The sequence below is a fragment of the Myzus persicae genome, unplaced genomic scaffold (genome assembly GCF_001856785.1).
Source record: "Myzus persicae strain clone G006 unplaced genomic scaffold, MPER_G0061.0, whole genome shotgun sequence".
NCBI classification, from domain to species: Eukaryota; Metazoa; Arthropoda; class Insecta; order Hemiptera; family Aphididae; genus Myzus; species Myzus persicae.
In genome coordinates this window covers 15,314-32,703 of record NW_019100582.1, presented here as the reverse complement: position 1 = coordinate 32,703, position 17,390 = coordinate 15,314, and the positions used below count along the sequence as shown (strand labels likewise).

At 29.2% G+C, this 17,390-nt stretch overlaps 1 protein-coding gene across 2 annotated transcripts in view; it reads left to right on the top strand.

Annotated features, from left to right (window-relative positions):
• The window catches only part of LOC111035027 (midasin), a 32,120-nt gene extending 16,221 nt beyond the window's left edge, over positions 1-15,899 (top strand). Inside the window, exons 32-55 of one of the 2 annotated variants that reach the window (XM_022316525.1) lie at positions 14-296; positions 356-520; positions 4,260-4,396; positions 4,456-4,787; positions 4,862-5,046; positions 5,106-5,502; positions 5,572-5,745; positions 5,829-6,026; positions 6,088-6,272; positions 6,335-7,079; positions 7,140-7,366; positions 7,434-7,854; positions 7,919-8,047; positions 8,114-8,508; positions 9,286-9,442; positions 9,506-9,640; positions 10,780-11,556; positions 11,626-11,811; positions 11,870-12,956; positions 13,142-13,320; positions 13,376-13,753; positions 13,813-14,115; positions 15,049-15,438; positions 15,614-15,899. In XM_022316525.1, coding sequence (XP_022172217.1) covers positions 14-296; positions 356-520; positions 4,260-4,396; positions 4,456-4,787; positions 4,862-5,046; positions 5,106-5,502; positions 5,572-5,745; positions 5,829-6,026; positions 6,088-6,272; positions 6,335-7,079; positions 7,140-7,366; positions 7,434-7,854; positions 7,919-8,047; positions 8,114-8,508; positions 9,286-9,442; positions 9,506-9,640; positions 10,780-11,556; positions 11,626-11,811; positions 11,870-12,956; positions 13,142-13,320; positions 13,376-13,753; positions 13,813-14,115; positions 15,049-15,438; positions 15,614-15,784 — 7,736 coding nt within the window. In that variant the 3' untranslated portion in view covers positions 15,785-15,899. Of the gene's footprint in view, positions 1-13; positions 297-355; positions 521-4,259; positions 4,397-4,455; positions 4,797-4,861; positions 5,047-5,105; positions 5,503-5,571; positions 5,746-5,828; positions 6,027-6,087; positions 6,273-6,334; positions 7,080-7,139; positions 7,367-7,433; positions 7,855-7,918; positions 8,048-8,113; positions 8,509-9,285; positions 9,443-9,505; positions 9,641-10,779; positions 11,557-11,625; positions 11,812-11,869; positions 12,957-13,141; positions 13,321-13,375; positions 13,754-13,812; positions 14,116-15,048; positions 15,439-15,613 lie in introns of both variants that reach the window. The other variant, XM_022316517.1, reaches the window with a different exon arrangement.
• The last annotated feature ends 1,491 nt before the right edge of the window (positions 15,900-17,390 follow it).

The following is a 17,390-nucleotide window of genomic DNA, read 5'->3' as shown; positions in this document are numbered from 1 at the left end:
TATATTATTTTAGAGTTAATGATAGCAGATGGTGGTATAATGCACGATTATGCTGTTCTATCCATTGCTTTTGATAAATATATTGAGTTTTATCTGGGTAATGATAGATTTTCTATTCTTGATAAAGATTGTCTACTATTTAAAGAAATGATAATTTGGATACACACAATTGAAAAACTTCTTTTTGAAAACTTGGATAAAGAAAAAGAATTTGTTACCGTATTAATTCATTGTTATTTTAATATTGTTACAAAAAACTTTTTACCCATGTTGGAAATGAGCACCAGACTTAAGAGGTACTATTCTTTAATAATCAATTAAAATTTAATTTAACTAATGTTTTTATAATTTCTAGACATATAGAACTAGAACGATTCAGCCCAATGATAGTTGAAATCACAACAAATTATCTAACACCAAAACCTTGCGCAAGACTCCTCAAATTGCTTATATCTGAAAATAATATATCATCACCCTTGTGTTGCAAAGACCATGGTGATAAAAATATTGAAGCATACAGGTTAGTGACATGAATAAATTATTATAAATTATTGTTTTATGACTCATAATCCATAAATGTCATCAATGTGTAAGTAGTAAACAAACTGTTTTGCATCAATAATAATTTAAAATCTTTACATGTTCGTTCATCATATTTCTTTTACAATCCCAATTAATTAATTTCCATATTCACTTTAAATCATCTAAGAGAGCTCTAATATGTGATAAGGGGCCTCATAAATGCGCTTTTTTTTTTTTGTCAAAAACTACTATTTCTAATTCCACCATTATGTATCATAATTATCATGATTTTTATTCTGAAAAAATATTTGGATTCTCCGTAATATGTATAAGGAAAAAATCGAGCCTCAATTTTAATTGTTGTAATTTAGATTGCAATGAATGTTGATATAATTTTCAAAAATTTGCGATATTTTAATCTTAAATTATTTTTTCTTCTTCTCTTCTTCTTCATTGGCATTACAACTCATCAAGAGTTTTTGCCGCCACTGACACCGCCTTCCACTCCTCTTGATTTTGTACTTTTTCTCCCCAATTTAGTGTCTCTAGTTTCTCTAAATCTTGCTTTACTCCATCTATCCATCGCTTCTTTGGACGTCCTCTTGGCCTTTTTCCTGTGGGTTTCCATTCAGCCTTCGCTTTAAGGTACTCTGAGTGAGACCTTCTTCATCACGTGCCCAAACCATTGTATTCTTTGGTCCTTAACAAAGTTGGTTATCCTTGGTATTCCTGTCAACTCTCTGGTCTCTTTGTACTTCCTTCTACGCCAACACCCCTGGTCATTGTCGTATACTGGGCCGTAGATGATTCTCAGTATTTTGTTTTCGAACAACATGAGTTTTTGTTCCATTTTGCTTGTCTAAGGCCACACCTCACATCCATAATATGTCAGCGTCGGTCTAATTACTGCTGCGTAGAGGTGTACTTTGGTTCTTCTAGAAAACAGTTAAGATTTTAAGTATTTGGACACCGAAAAGGATACCTTTTCCGCCTTGATGATGCGGCTAATTTAATTCAATGGACCAGTCATTATTGCCACTGATAGTGGCCCCCAGATATGTAAATTGATGCACTTTTTCAAATGTATGCCCTTGAATCACTACATTTTTGACCTGGTTGTTTTCTCGTAATAGCTCCATCACTTTGGTTTTATCATCATTTAGGTTCAGCCCTATGGTTTTTGCTTCGTTAATGAGGGCTGCGGTGCTCTGTACCATGCTCTCTCCATCGTCACCTATGTTCAAATCATCTGCAAAACCTAAAATACCAATCTTGTTCGTTCCAATGTTGATACTCAAGTTATCCCTTTGTATACTCCGTACGACTTTCTCTAGTGCAATATAAAACAGTAATGATGAAAGAGCGTCACCTTGTTTTAAGCCTTGTTACCACTTGAAATTCTTCGGATAGTACGTTGTCGACTTTTACTTGGTATTTCGTACCATTCATGCATACTTTTGTTATTGAAATAAGCTTTTGAAATTTCGAATTCGTACATTACATTGTAAAGACTTTACCGATGAATGCTGTAATATGCCTTTTTAAAGTTGACAAATACCTGCCACATATTTCGCCTGTATTCATATTTTTTTTCTGTAATTTGGCCGATCACCGATAACTGATCCATAGTTGATTTTCCTTTCTGGAACCCACATTGGTATTTCCCCACACACTCGTCTGCAAAAGTTTGTATCTTCCTAGTAATATCTTTGCAAACCTCTTATATATATATATATATATATCTTGTTCAATAGTGATTGTCCTCTGTAGTTGTTACAATTAAGTTTGTCACCTTTCTTGTGCAGCGGTACCACAATAGCCTCGTTTCACTCTTCTGGTAGTTCCAAATCATTCCATATTTTTTGACATAACTCGTATATTGCTTGATGTAGTGCTTCCCCACCATACTTAATTAATTCGGCCGTTATTCGGTCAGTCTCAGGCGCTTTCCAATTTTTCAGACTGTTGATAGCTTTTTTGACTTCTTGCATGGATACATCGTTTACCTCTTGTTCCACCCTATGATCTATCCATGCTGGCACTGGTCTCACTGGTACTTCACTATTGAGCAGTTCCTCAAAGTAGTTTTTCCATCTTGTTACTTTTTCAATTGGGTCTATTAAAATGTTGTCATCGATATCCTTGACAGTTTTTAGATTAGGGTTAAATTGTTTGTACTTTTTAATCTTTACGAAAAAGTTCCATGTTCTGTCTTGAGTGTTGTCTTAATGTCTTGTTCTGTCTCACGTAATAGTTCATTCATGTAGTTTCTTTTTTTCCTCTGTATGATTCATTTACATGATCTCCGTTCTGCTTCGTAATTCTTTTAGCTTAAAGGGGTCTTAAGCTGGAGGCCTCTTTGACGGGCTACATTTCTTTTTTCTACGGCCTTCCTATAATTACTATTAAACCATTTATTCTCTCGGTTTTTTGGTTCGCCTAGTGTATTGTGGGCCACTTCAAGTATGGTCTTTTTGAAGATACTCCAGTCCAATTCTCTCATTTGTTTTTTGTTTCTCCTTTAATTTACCTCTGATCTCAGGAATATATTTTTGTCTTCTTTCTTCATATTTTAGCTCTTTGATGTTGAATTGTTGTGTTTTTTGTAAATGCCTACTCGTTTTTTGCAGTTTGAGACGAAACTTGCATATTACTAGAAAGTGGTCTGTATCAAAGTCTGTCCGTCTGGAGACTTCCAGGTTTATTTATGTATGTTCTTATGAAGAAAAGTGGTGCTACTGACTATCAAACTTCTAGATGCTACAAATAAAATTTCTCTCTGGCCATTTTTATTGCTCTCCCGTGAGCGCTTTCAAGTCCAATAATGGGCACAAACATTAGATCTTTCACTATTTTTGCGTTTGTCGCCTAGCACAATTTTTATTACGCTTCCAGGTAATCTATCGTAAATCCTGGTTACTTCTTCGTAAAATTCATCTTTATCTACTTCATCACTGTTTTCCGTTTGTGCATGTATATTAATTAGGCATATCTCTTAAGGCTTAGTTCTTAATCGTATCGTACAAATTCGTTCTGATATTGGGTTAGATTCAAGTACACAAGACTTTTAGTTCTTATGGACCGCAAAACCCGTTCCATAATTATGTCTCTTCTCCGTTCCTTTATAGTAAATAATGTAGTCGTTAATCTTTATCTGTCCCTCCTCGCCCGTCCATCTAATTTCTTACAGTACCGCAATTGACACGACATTTCTGTAAGAGTCTGACATGCTCCCGCACGATGTAAGCTTAAGGTGTTCCAAGTCGCGATCTTAATCTCCTTGTTCTTCTGTTTCCGTTTTCCATTTGGGTTATCTGTATCTCTAGTCCGTGGCTTTGTTGGTGGTTTCTTAACAGGAAATATTTTACGATGTAGGGTTATTAACCCTCCGATCAACTCTCCATACCTTGAAAAGGAGCTCGGGGCCCTGGGTTCTCTAAACCCGTAACACAAAGGTTCTGCATCGCCTGAGGGTCTTAAATTATTTTATCAACTAAATAAAATTAGACAAATGTGCTCCAATTGATCCAAGTACAGGTGGAAAACTAAAATATTTTGTCAAAATGCAAATTGACATCATCGTATCGACGTATTGCTTGAACTAGAGTTGTTTGTTTAAGTAAAAATGTTCCATAGAATCTAGTAGTAAGGAGGCGGAGGCCCCTAATGTAGCTAAGAAAGTTATCTTAAAATATTTATAAGACTTATAATATGTATTATTTTATATAAAATTTTAGACGAAATAGTGAATTTATATCGGCAATTAAGTCAAATAATATACAAGCTTTAATGACACACGAACTTAAAAACGAAAGAGATGATTTACTATTGTTTAAATACATTAAATGTAAAACAATTCCTAACTATCCTGAAGGTAATATAATAATTACACACATGTCGTTAATTGTTATTAATATAATATTTTTTTTCCAGAATTACCATATAAGAAAATGAATGACATGGAACTTAACCTTATTCCATTGTGGGAATTAGTAATTGAACGGAATTTTTTAACACGTATCAATTATAGTATATTAAATGAAGATGACTATTTCCATAATAAACATTATGATTTTATGCAATCATTGTTAAAATTTGTTCCTACCGTATCACCATTTTACTGCAATTCATTAAAATATAATTTCACTGTAGAATTTTTAATTGAAGCTCTAAAATATTCTATGAACTCAGTAGCTGTAGAAAATCCTAAGATATACTTAGAATGGTCACCTAAAAAAGTTGATAATTTGGAAAATCACGACACAGTTAATGAAGTATTTATTTTAATTATTTATTATTTATTATCTATGTATTTACTCTATTTATTATATTTGTTTAGGAAATGCTGTACTCATTTGAACAACCATTATTCACTAGTTTTATTACTAGTATATTATTAAAGAAAACTGAACCATATTATACATTTGCTCCAAGACCAATCCGATTCATAGATAACAATAGTCATAACTTATCATGTCTTAAAAGTTTTATTTGGAATTGCTCTAAATGGACTTCTGATGTTCAGTTAGTTGTATTTATGTTGTATATTATGTGTATTTTATAATTATTGTTTTCTTTTATAGTTTTGAAAATATTGAAACATTGTTGAAGCTTGTAGAATTGTTCTTCACACCATTTTTACCTCCTGATTTCAACTTTCTTCAAGATGTACATGAAGCGAGAGACACTCTTGAATGTCAGAGTGCAATTAATGCTATAGTTGGCAACCATAAAACCATGGTGAAAGCTATTTTTGATACTGCTAAATTAGTATCACATATTGTTAGAGATTTACATTTGTTCAATCATAAAAAACACCTAACAAACATTGAACGTGATAACTTAATTAAACAATTACAATTTAATGCTGGTTGCTTATGGGTATTATCTGGCATGTGCTTACTTGAAATTTCAACATCCGTTAGTCCTGTTGATCCGTTACAAAAAGCTGTAGTACGGTTTGAGTGTTATAAAGCTGAGGTATAATATTCAATTACATTAATTATGTCTAACTAATGATTTATTATAAATAAAAAAAAAAATTTTTAGAAAGCTAAAATTGCTAAAAGAGTATATGCCGAAGAACAATTTTGTAAGGTCGACTGTGTATCACATATATATCCATTTAAAGTTTATTATCATCAAAGACTTAAGATATTAAATGGACAAAGACTTAAGGTTGGCTATAGGCCAGAACCTCCACTATACAATGTTATATTAGAAGTAAATTTTTTTGTTATTATTATTATTATTTTTAAAATTAAAACTTAATTTATAAACATTTCTATATATATATACATTTCTAGGAAGTTAATCGTTTTTCAAAAATGTACGGTTTGGAAAGCAATACTTACAACATGATAGATTCAAACTCTGATCCTGAAGCTCTTGTGAATGAAATGGATAACTGGCTTAGTTCTGTTTCTAATTTTCATGATAACTTAAATGAAAAATATGCAGCTTATCCAGATCTTCTTACTGGAATAATTCTTTCTATTAATCAAGTAAAATTAAAATATGAAATTATTTATTATTTTTAAGTAACAACCTTTAAAACTTATTTAGATGAGATATGGAATGAGGATGTTAAAGAATCATTATAAGTGGTCTATACCAAGGGACAAAAATGTTACTAGAGAAGATGTAGAATTATTAACATTATTTGGGGAATTTCCACGATTTTGTCCAAATATTATAAAAATGACAAATATGGATGAAGCTGTTTCAATGAATATAAGTGACAAATTTCGGTAAATACCTCATTACTTTGCTTAATTTTTATATATGACTTACATTATGTTATTTCTTTAAGGTGGTATAAGTTGTGCTTAGAAGAATTAAATAATATGATGTATTTGAGTAATAAATCATATAGAACTGAACAATACATGAGATCCATTGAATGTGTTCTTGAAAAGTTTGTGGTGAATTGGAAACGACTTCAAGAAGAAGAAGAAAACAAAAAGCGCGAAGAAGATAGCATATATAAACAAAAATCATTCTGTGAAACTACATCGGAAGAAATTGAAATTTCCCAAGGAGTTGCTCGTCAATTCCCAACTACTAAACATTCTGATTTTGATGATATTGAGGGACCCTTAACACTTGATAATGATATTTCAATTGATTCTGTTCCTCAAGAAATCTACAATCTAACTGATAAAGATATAAATGATATTTGTCGATTACATACTGATTTAGTAAGACCAGCCGCTAAAGCTCATTGGTTAACAGTATCTCCAGAAGAATTTGATCAGAAAAATGCTATTATTAGAGTGAAAAATTCATTTTCCGACAGATTTTGTTTGTTTGGAAAACTATTAATGTCCAAATTTATGTATTTGGATTGTTCAATGGATAATAAAATGTTACCATGGCTTTTATTGGCTACTGATATAGCAAATAATCCAAAACAACTTGATACTAAGGGTTATTATGATTTTTATAGAGATTCTAATTTAGAGTATGCTAAAAAGACTTACGAAGTCCTTAAAAATGTAGAAGATCATATTCATAAGTTATTACATGAATGGCCAGATCATCCTACATTACAAACGGTGAGCCTCTATTTGTTTTTTAGAATTTTCATGAAATAATAATATTCATTTATTTTTTAGATAATCAAAGTAGTGGAACGTATAATGAATTTTGACTGGTCAAGTCCAACATGTCGTTTTCTCATTGGCCTAGAACTTCTTTTAACCAAGCTCCATGAATGGGAAGAAGTTGCTCATCGTGGTATTAGTGTTCGCGAGTTAACATTATCTGTAACTCATTATATCCAAGAATTTAGGAGTCTTGAGTTGAGTACTTGGAAGGATTGTTTAAAAACTTCACTTAAAAAGTAAGACTAAATTTGTTTAATTTAATATTTTTCCTTCAAAACTAAGCACATACAATTTATTTAATAGGATTCAAAATGATTCATCTAAATGGTGGTTTCATTTGTATTCAATTTTCCAAGCATACCTTCACAAACAAGATAGTTTTCAGCAGCTAGTAACTGCTGTACAAAAGTTTATGGAAAGTTCTTCCTTAGGCCAATATATGGCAAGATTAGAATTACTTTATACATTCCATTGTGACGTAATTTGTAGGGAAAAAACTAAAGAGCAAATTGAATTGTGTAGTGCATCTTGGAATCTTTATAAATATTATTCCCAATTTAAAGATTGTATAAATCTTCGCATTGAAACTTTAAGTGCTGATACCAAGAAAAAGTTACAAGATTTTGTAAAAATAGTAAAATGGAATGATATTAACTACTGGTCTGTAAAAGAAACTGTGACTAAAGTTCAACAAACCTTACACAAATATACACGAGAGTATGAGGTAACATAAATTACAAAACTGCTTAAATATACATTATTAATTATTTATGTTTTTATTTCTATAGGAAATTTTGAATAATCCTGCATCATTTGCGATGACTACACAAACAGGAATATTAAGTACTAAGGCTGATAAGTATGAAGTACCTATTTTTGAGATTGATAAATATTTGGAAAACTGTGAGATAACTTTGGTAAATATGCAATTATTATACAACTATTAAATGTTTTTTGTATTAATATAACAATTGTTGTCTTAGTATACTTTGCCATCAAGCTCATATAATATCCTTACCAATATTAACAAATATTCCAAAAAGTTATTTACAATTTCTGGTAAAATAATGACTAACTGTGGTTATTCTGAACACATTATTGAATTAAACGATTTTGTAAATGGGATAATGGAATCGAGTCAAGAACTACGTGATCTAAACGTTGATCCAGAAAGTTCTAAAGATAAACAAAAATCTCAAGCAAAACAAATTTTGCAACAAAAGCGTAAAGCATTATCTGAACTATTTAAAGCCTTACAACGTATTGGCTTGTCTTATAAAGCTGGTTTAATGGGTTGTGAACAAATGGATTGTTCTATTGAATTTGCTCGTTTACCACCAATAGATATAAATGCTGCACTTGAATCTCTAACTCCCAAGTAAGCGAAAATATGCCCTTATTATGCTTAAGTTAAAATATATAAAAAGTTTAAATATAAATGCATGTACCATGCAGTGGTCGAAACATTCACTAAAAAATTAATTTATTCACATTCGTGTCCTATTCAAATGAACATGATCATGTTCTTTGAAAAAATGAAGACGTTTATTTAAATATTTATTTTACTTTCATGAATTGTTTAAATAATAATATAATATCGGGGAAATCTTAATGTTATTGTTGTTAATGTCAAGCCTTGCCACTGGAATTTCAAGTATTTTATTTTTATATTCATTATTAAATAAATATATTAGATAAATTGCATTATATTATATTATGCATATTAAATTTTAAATAAATTGAACATCTTAAAAACCATCATTACAAATTCATCAAAACTATAAACGCTGTTAACGTTTGTCTTCTATTTGAAAAAATGAGTGACGTTATGTAATTGTTCATTAAATATGGACGTGAACCATTAATGTGCATTCATATACGATGTTCTCTCCAAACACTATGTATATATTACAGTTAACGATATTAATCATGTTATGTTAAATATATAAATTATAAAGCACAACAAAAGTTTATTTTAATGAGCTTTACAAATAAATGTATGTTTAAATACTAATATTTTTTATTTTTTAAAAATCTATTGAGTGAATGTTTTGGCAGTTCTCATCAGTCTTATCAAGTTTCTATATTATCTTTGACTGTCACATCCATATATATACATATAATATTATTTAATTTTATCTGTTTTCTATTTCAGTCCGGCAGATAATGATTTGCGATGTGCTTGGTCTGATTGTGAATCATATTTTTTAAAATCTGTATCACAAAATACTGCTCTTAAAAATGCTTCTGAAACTCCAAAGTTAGGCCAACAAGAAATGGATCGTATTAAAGGGTTTATCAATGATTTAAAGGTAACATGTCTTTTTTAAATATCATATCATAACATTATAATAATAACGATATACTATTTCTAGAATATGACATGGAAAACTAAAAAAATCTTAGCTTCGCACATAGAGTGTCTAGTCAACATCCGTAGTATGACATACTTATCTAAAATTATTACGGAATCGAATCGTATTAAATTTGATCCATCCGAAGTTTTTCAGGTAAATTGGTTAAATTTAAATATTTGAATAAAATATCAATAATACAATTAATATGGTTCTAACCTTATAAGGAATGCATATATTAGGGTGACCATAAAAATAAAATGAAAATACGGGACACTTTAGTTACCTAACTAAAAAAAAAAAAGGAAATTCTAATTTTAACTAAATATATTAATATAAAAAACAAATTAAATGTATGCTGTATAATAGTTTTTAAATACAAATAAAATATTAATAAGTATAATATGTACACAAAAGTCCAAAAAAAATTATTTTGATGACGATGGCACATAAATTTCTTAATTTAGAAATAATTTTTAAAAACAAATTAGGTAGTATGGTATACTGAATTTTAAATAAGCTTAATAAACTTCACGCTACTACGTCTCTACGACTACGACTACACTGGATGTTATCGTGAAGACGTGAACTCGACACTCATGTATAAATATTAATAAAAAATTATATTTTGAATTTTAAATAAGCTTAATAAACTTCACGCTACTACGTCACTACGACTACGACTACACTGAATGTTATCGTGAAGACGTGAACTCGACACTCATGTATAAATATTAATAAAAAATTATATTTATAATTTTACATAGATATTATAAAATAAAAATAGACATTATATTTGACAACAAACTGGTTGTGGCGGATGGAATTGTACTTATTTAGTAGACGACTTCACACATCAATATAATAATATTAATAACATTTTGTAGGTTTAACGTTGTCGATAATGATATGACATTATTAGTTCTCTATTTTCAACCCACAGCAGTTATAATAATTTGTTGTCAAGACAAGAATCTAAAAATAATGCTGATAAGTATAGATTAGATGTTCTATTGAATATTGTGATACAAAAATATCGTAGAATAAAAAAAAAAAATAAATAAATTAACAATAGAGAGAAAAACGGGATTAATACGGGACCTACTTGAAAATACGGGACAAAATGGGTCCCGTATAATACGGGACGTATGGTCACCCTAGCATATATTAATGCAGTTTATAATGTATTTTGTATTACTATTATAATAATAATAGTATATTTTATTAAAATATTTGCACTTTAATTAACTTCATAAGTACTTTGTAAAGTTAACTATAAAATTATTTTTTTTTAGCAACCCGTCAATTATATAGTCAACAGCATCAATCTTTTGCAACAATTTAAAATTGCATTGCAATGTGGTAGTGAAAATATAGATTCTACATCAAATGATTCTATAACATCGTTACTAGGTATATCACCACGTGACTCTGATAAAGAACAACCTTCAAAGGAGATTTCAGATAATGTAGATGATATTATTAAATTAACACATAATACACTAGATTCAATAATAGATGAAAAAACATACAATGCAATGAAATTGTGTGATATAAATTTTATGGTTTATGAAAAGTATGATGCATCTATTCTTGTATGTGAGCAAATTACGCAATATATTAGTAGGTTTTACAAAACTGCTTGGATAAACGATATTTATTCAATTGAAAACCACCAAATTGAACGCCAGCCTTTTGTATCTGATGCTAATGAACCACCATTAGAAGAAATAAATAGTTTAATTAATCAAGTCCTTTTAGCAGTTGAAAAACTTTATAAAAAACATACGGACATTAAAGAAGATAAGGAAGAAGAAAAGTTATTAAAATGTTTGATTACTCAACCATTGTCTTCTGACTTAGAGGATTGTGATATAATCTCAATTAATAAGCAACTTAAAAAGGTGCTTAAATCATCAACTGGTAGTAATGTATTAAGAACTTGTCTTCCAATATTTGAACAGTATACATTATTAGTTCAATATTTTATTACTCAACAAACAACAGTTTATAGAGTTCTATCAAAAATGAACTATTTACTATCTACTTTATTCACGGATCTCGCTTCAAATGTATGTTTATTTAAAATTGTTAAAATGTTTTTGATTTTACTAAAATAGATTTAATTCTTTTCTTTTAAGGGATTTTGTATACCCGATGAGTTGTTAGAAGGCGAAGATGGCACACAATCTGATGGAAAAAGTGGTATGGGCCTAACTGATGGCGAAGGTGCCAAAGATGTGTCCGATCAAATTGAAAGCCAAGATCAACTTGAAGATGCCAAAAAAGATTATAACAATGAAGCTGTACAAGATAAAGATCTTAAAGTAATTTATTAGTTAATATGTTAAATAGTTTTAATACAATATGTTTGTAATTTATTAGGAAGAAGAAAAAGGTGTTGAAATGTCAGATGATTTTGACGGAAAATTACATGATATGGATAAAGATGAAAATGAAGTTTCAGACGATGAAAATAATGAAGAGGACAATGATGACAAAGAGATGGGAGAAACTGGGGAAGGTGCAGAGACATTAGATGAAAAATTATGGGGTAGCGATTCTGAAGATGATGATTGTGATGAACAAGAAAATTTAAAAGAAGAGGATGGTAAAGGAGGAGAAACTATGGGAGACAAAGAACTTGGAGCAAAAAATGATAATGACAATGTTGAAGAACAAGATAAAAGGGAAGATATAGATCAAAAAAATAGCAAAAAAGATATAAATGAAATGGATGAAAATGGAGAAGAAACTGGTGAAGACCATACAGATCCTCACCATGGAGACTTACAACCCCCACCTGAGCCTGAACCAATGGATTTACCTAATGACCTTCAGTTGGATGAAGGTGAAATGAATGATAACGAAGAAGGAGATGAGAATCCTTTCGATATTGATGCCATGAAAGAAAATATGGAGAATGCAGAAATAGACAACGAAGAACCTGATGAAAAACTTAAAGATAATAATGAATTGGAAGACACCAGTGATGAAGAAATGGGTGATGAAAATAAAATTGATGACACTAAAGCAACTGAGAGTAATGAAGAATTAGAAGAATCAAACATAGACGATGATACAAATAACGATGGTGGTAAAAAAGACGAAAATAAAACAGGAGAAGAACCTAAAGAAGAAGATAAAAACCAAAATGTTGAAAATGCTAAGCCTTCAGAAGATGACCCAAGTAAATCAGAAGTTCAACCTTCAAATCTTGATAACGGTGGCTCTAAAGATCAAGTTTGCGAAAATTCTGATGGACAAGATAAAAATGAGGATATTGAATTTAATAAAGAAGAAGCCACAGGTCCTGAACAACAAGGCGTTGGCCAATCTCAAAGGGAAAGTAAAGATACCAAAGAAGGACATAGTGTTAATGAAGATAGAGGTGCTCAAAGTGAAGAACCTGGTACTAAGGATAAGAAAAGAAGAATGAAACCTGGTGAGAAGGATATGGATAGAACCTTAGGTAAGAAACGTTTATTATGAACAATATGTATCAGTAGTTTTAAGTATTGTAATTTTAAATTATATAATTTCCAACCACTTTTCGTAACTCTTACTGATTATAATCTGCTAAGCTTTTTATGAAGTATTTATTAAGTATTACGTTTATTGTATATTAAATTTTGTTAATTATTATTTTTCTTTCAGCTGAAAGCAACGGTCCTATGAAAAAAAGGCTTAAAACAACTGACACCCAAGATGAAAATAGTGATAATGAAAATGGTATAAATGATGATAAAGACGCCGAAAACAAAAAAGGAGAGCTATTTAAACATGTCAAAGAGTCTAAAGACGGAGATACTGAAACATTAGATGCCGCAACAACTGTTGGTACTTTTTATTGAAGTATAATATTATGGTATTAATTTTTTTTTTTTTTAGGAACAACTCGAAAAACGACCCTTGCCTAATGATGAAAATCAACCAGGTGAAGAATTAAAAGATGATGAGATGGAAATTGAAGAAGATGTTAATGAAAGTGATACTAAAAATGGTGATGAAATATTGCCAGAAAAAATGAAAACAAAAAGTCGAAACAATCAATCTTCTATGAATGACCCAGACGATTCTAAAGAAGATGACGAGTTTATTGAAGAACATGTTGATGTAGATGGTGAGGATATTTTAACTCATTATGCCGAACGTGGCCAGGAAACAACATTTCATACTGTAGATGTTGAAGAAACCGAGAATGTAGATTCTACCAATCTAAAAGATCACAATGAATATATAAGAAGCCAATTTGACAAGTGGCTTGAAGTAAGTTTTTAAAGATAAATGTATTTTTAAATTCACTGAAAATAATATATTATTTTTAGAGTGAAAATAAAGAAATTCAGACTGATGAGGCATGGAATAAATGTGTGGATGCAACTTCTAGCTTAGCTCAAGAATTAAGTGAACAATTGCGACTGGTTTTAGAACCAAGTAAAGCATCTCGGTTGCAGGGAGATTTTAGAACTGGAAGGCGAATAAATATGAGACGTGTTATACCTTATATTGCTAGTCAATTTAAAAAAGATAAAATATGGCTTCGAAGGACTCGACCATCAAAACGACAGTATCAAATTATTATGGCAGTTGATAATTCGAGTAGCATGATGGATAGTCATGCTAAAATTGTAAGTCTATTATATGCTATGAATAAATAATCAATATACTTAATTTAAAAGTTGAAACCTTGATTACTCCAATCATAATATATCTATGAGAATGTTATTATAAGTTTATGATATATCTTAATGCATTGATCTTTTCTAATAAAAAATGTTTTATAACTAAATTAAGTTAAGTTTATAATAATTATTTTATTTTGAAAATATACTTACATTTATATGTCATGTAACTAACGCTAACTTCTATAATGAGCATATTATCAGTTTATGTTAAAAGTATTTTTTATTCTAGACCTTAAACTTTTGTTTATTGTATAATTACATTAATTAATTATTGATCAAAAATTAATTAAGTACTTATAGTTTTAAAAAAATACTTAACTTTTAATGATTTGTTTTAATAATGTAGATAATATCCAGTGGCTAGGAATGAGTCTCTCGGTTAGGGAGATATTTAAAAATAAATCAATATTAATGGCAATATTATTTATACTCATATTATATTTTAGACAATATCATACGAGAGATAAAAAAAACTGTAAATTAAAAACCATCCACGATAATGAGTTTACAGTGATCGATGGCGCAACAGCGATATAATTACTGAAAAATAAAATAAAACCAAAATATGAACAATGAGATGTGTCTCATAGCTCAAATATAACCCTCTCCCCTACTTATTTTCAAATTTTAACTTTTGTTAAACATTAATATATTAGTTAGCTTGGCTCCCTTGGGTAAGCCCTTGTTAGTAGACATTATCTCCCATGACACTTGGCTATTAATAATATCCTTACTATTAATTTATTAACTTATATACTTTGTAAATAAAATATGTTACAAAAAGAAAACGTATGTTTGAATATTTACAATAGTAAATAATATGTTAATAATGTCTTAAATATTTGTTAATAATGTCTTAAATATTTTTGTTTTCAGCTAGCCTTTGAGTCCCTAGCACTTGTAAGTAAAGCTCTTACATTAGTGGAAGCTGGAGAGTTAGGAGTTATGAGTTTTGGTGAACAAACTAGAATTGTTCACCCACTGGGTGAACCTTTTAGTGATCAAACAGGTTGTAAGCTAATACAAAATTTTACCTTCGATGAACAAAAGACCAAAGTTGGTGAGCTTATAGAACTAGCTACAGCGGTATTTGAAGATAGAGGACAATTAGATGCTGGTGATCGACCAGCTCAATTATTGGTTATAATGAGTGATGGTCGTGGTATAAAAAGCGAAGGACCAGATGTTGTAAAAAATGCCATCAGAGCAGCTAAAGTCAATGGAATATTTATTGTTTTCATTGTTATTGACAATCCTAAATCAAAGGTAAATTCAAAATATTAGATAGTAAAAAGCTTTATTTAATAGTTTTAAAAAATTGGATATATTGTGTATGTAAAAAATATTAATTATTGTTAATAATATTTATTGTTAATTATTGTTAATAACACATTATTGTCTCAAAAAATTATTAATTATTAATTAATATATTTTTTTTTAGGAATCTATCCTGGACATCAAAATGCCCGTATTTGAAAATAATTCTGTTCGTATTGAATCATACATGGACAATTTTCCATTTCCATTCTATGTTATTTTAAGGGATGTAGATAAATTGCCTGGTGTTTTAAGTGATGCACTTAGGGAGTGGTTTGAACTTATTACAACCTAATCATTTTCATTAAACTTAAGTATTTAAAAAGAAATAAGAAAAAAGTTTTTAAAATAAAATATATTTGATACAGCCAATTTTGTTTGTTTACTTCATTCATCATTTTTATATACATTTTTTTTTTTTACATGTTGGCCAATTGTATTTATTATCATTTAATTTTTTCAGTTTTTATTTTAATAATTTAAAATAAAAATATTGCTGTATTTTTCTGCACTTGGTGTTCCATTTTTTTTTTAAACCTTGTTAGTATGTTATTAGAATCAAATTGTTTGTAAGATAAAAATCATTCCATTAGGTACAGATGGTAATTACAAAGGTAATATTAACATATATTCTAAATAAATAATTTGAAACTACAGATTTTCAAACAAATCATTCATCAATTAACCTGTTCATTGCTACATTATTTATGCTCAGCAACCTACTAATAATAAAGTTTTTTTTTTAATTTTGTTCTGAGATCTATACTGGTTTGATGTAATTATTTAAGTCTAAAATTTTGTGAGTCAGGGTGTCCTACAATTGTACCATTGCTGGTAAATGATAATATTATACAACACAGGAACGTAATAGTACGTCTGGAGGAGTGAAATGGTTATAAATTTTTTGAACCACTCAAATTCTTTGATTGTTACAAATAGTAATTTTTAAAAATAAATGTTATAAAAAGGAATTTTCTAAATACAATAATTCATACAATAATTACAGTTTATTAGAGTTTACTAAAAATGTACGATAAGTGACTACTCATTGTTCATTCAGATAATTATTAATAATTTTATTTGAATTGCTATTTATTTATCTATTGGGTATTGAGTTCCTATTCATTTAACTTAGATTATATTCATTGTTAGATATTTTCAATTATAACTTAATTCTTAACATACAAAAGGCTAAAGCTTCATATTCTATTAAAATAAATACAAAATTAACTATTGTATAATTGCAATACCTTAAGTAATTCAAACTAAAAGAAGCAGACAAGTGGGTAATGCTCTGCTGTACATTAAGTATTAAGAGAGTTCACTGTAATGAATAACTATTAAATTTGAATTCAATGATATAAAATCATTATATGCAAAATACAATTCTGAGCAAAGACTGTCAGCCTATGGTATTACCAAGTATACTTGTATTTTATGATATTATTGTGATTTAAGTAATTTATTATAATATGAAGCATTATTATTATGCAGGGTTAATTACTTATTGCTAAAAAAATTGCATTTAAAAATCTCATTGTTGTATAAAATATCATAATATATTTTTAAAGTTTCAAGAATCCAAGCATAATATTTTTAAACCTTAGCTATAATAACATTTTGATGTATGTACTCAATTCTAAATTCAAGTCAGTAGCTTATCATCTATAAAAATGTTTATTCTAAGGATATTACCTTTAAAGTAGTTTAACAAAAATATTAAAGTATAAAACAGCTGATGTAGTATTGGATCTAGTATTTATTATACTTGGACCATATTTAAAAATTATTAATTTTAATAAATTAATATAAAGCACCAACATTTTTAAATTACCGTAGCCCCCATATCTTCCAAGCCCATTATCATGAACCTATTATCCTTCGAGTACTCTTTCAGAAAA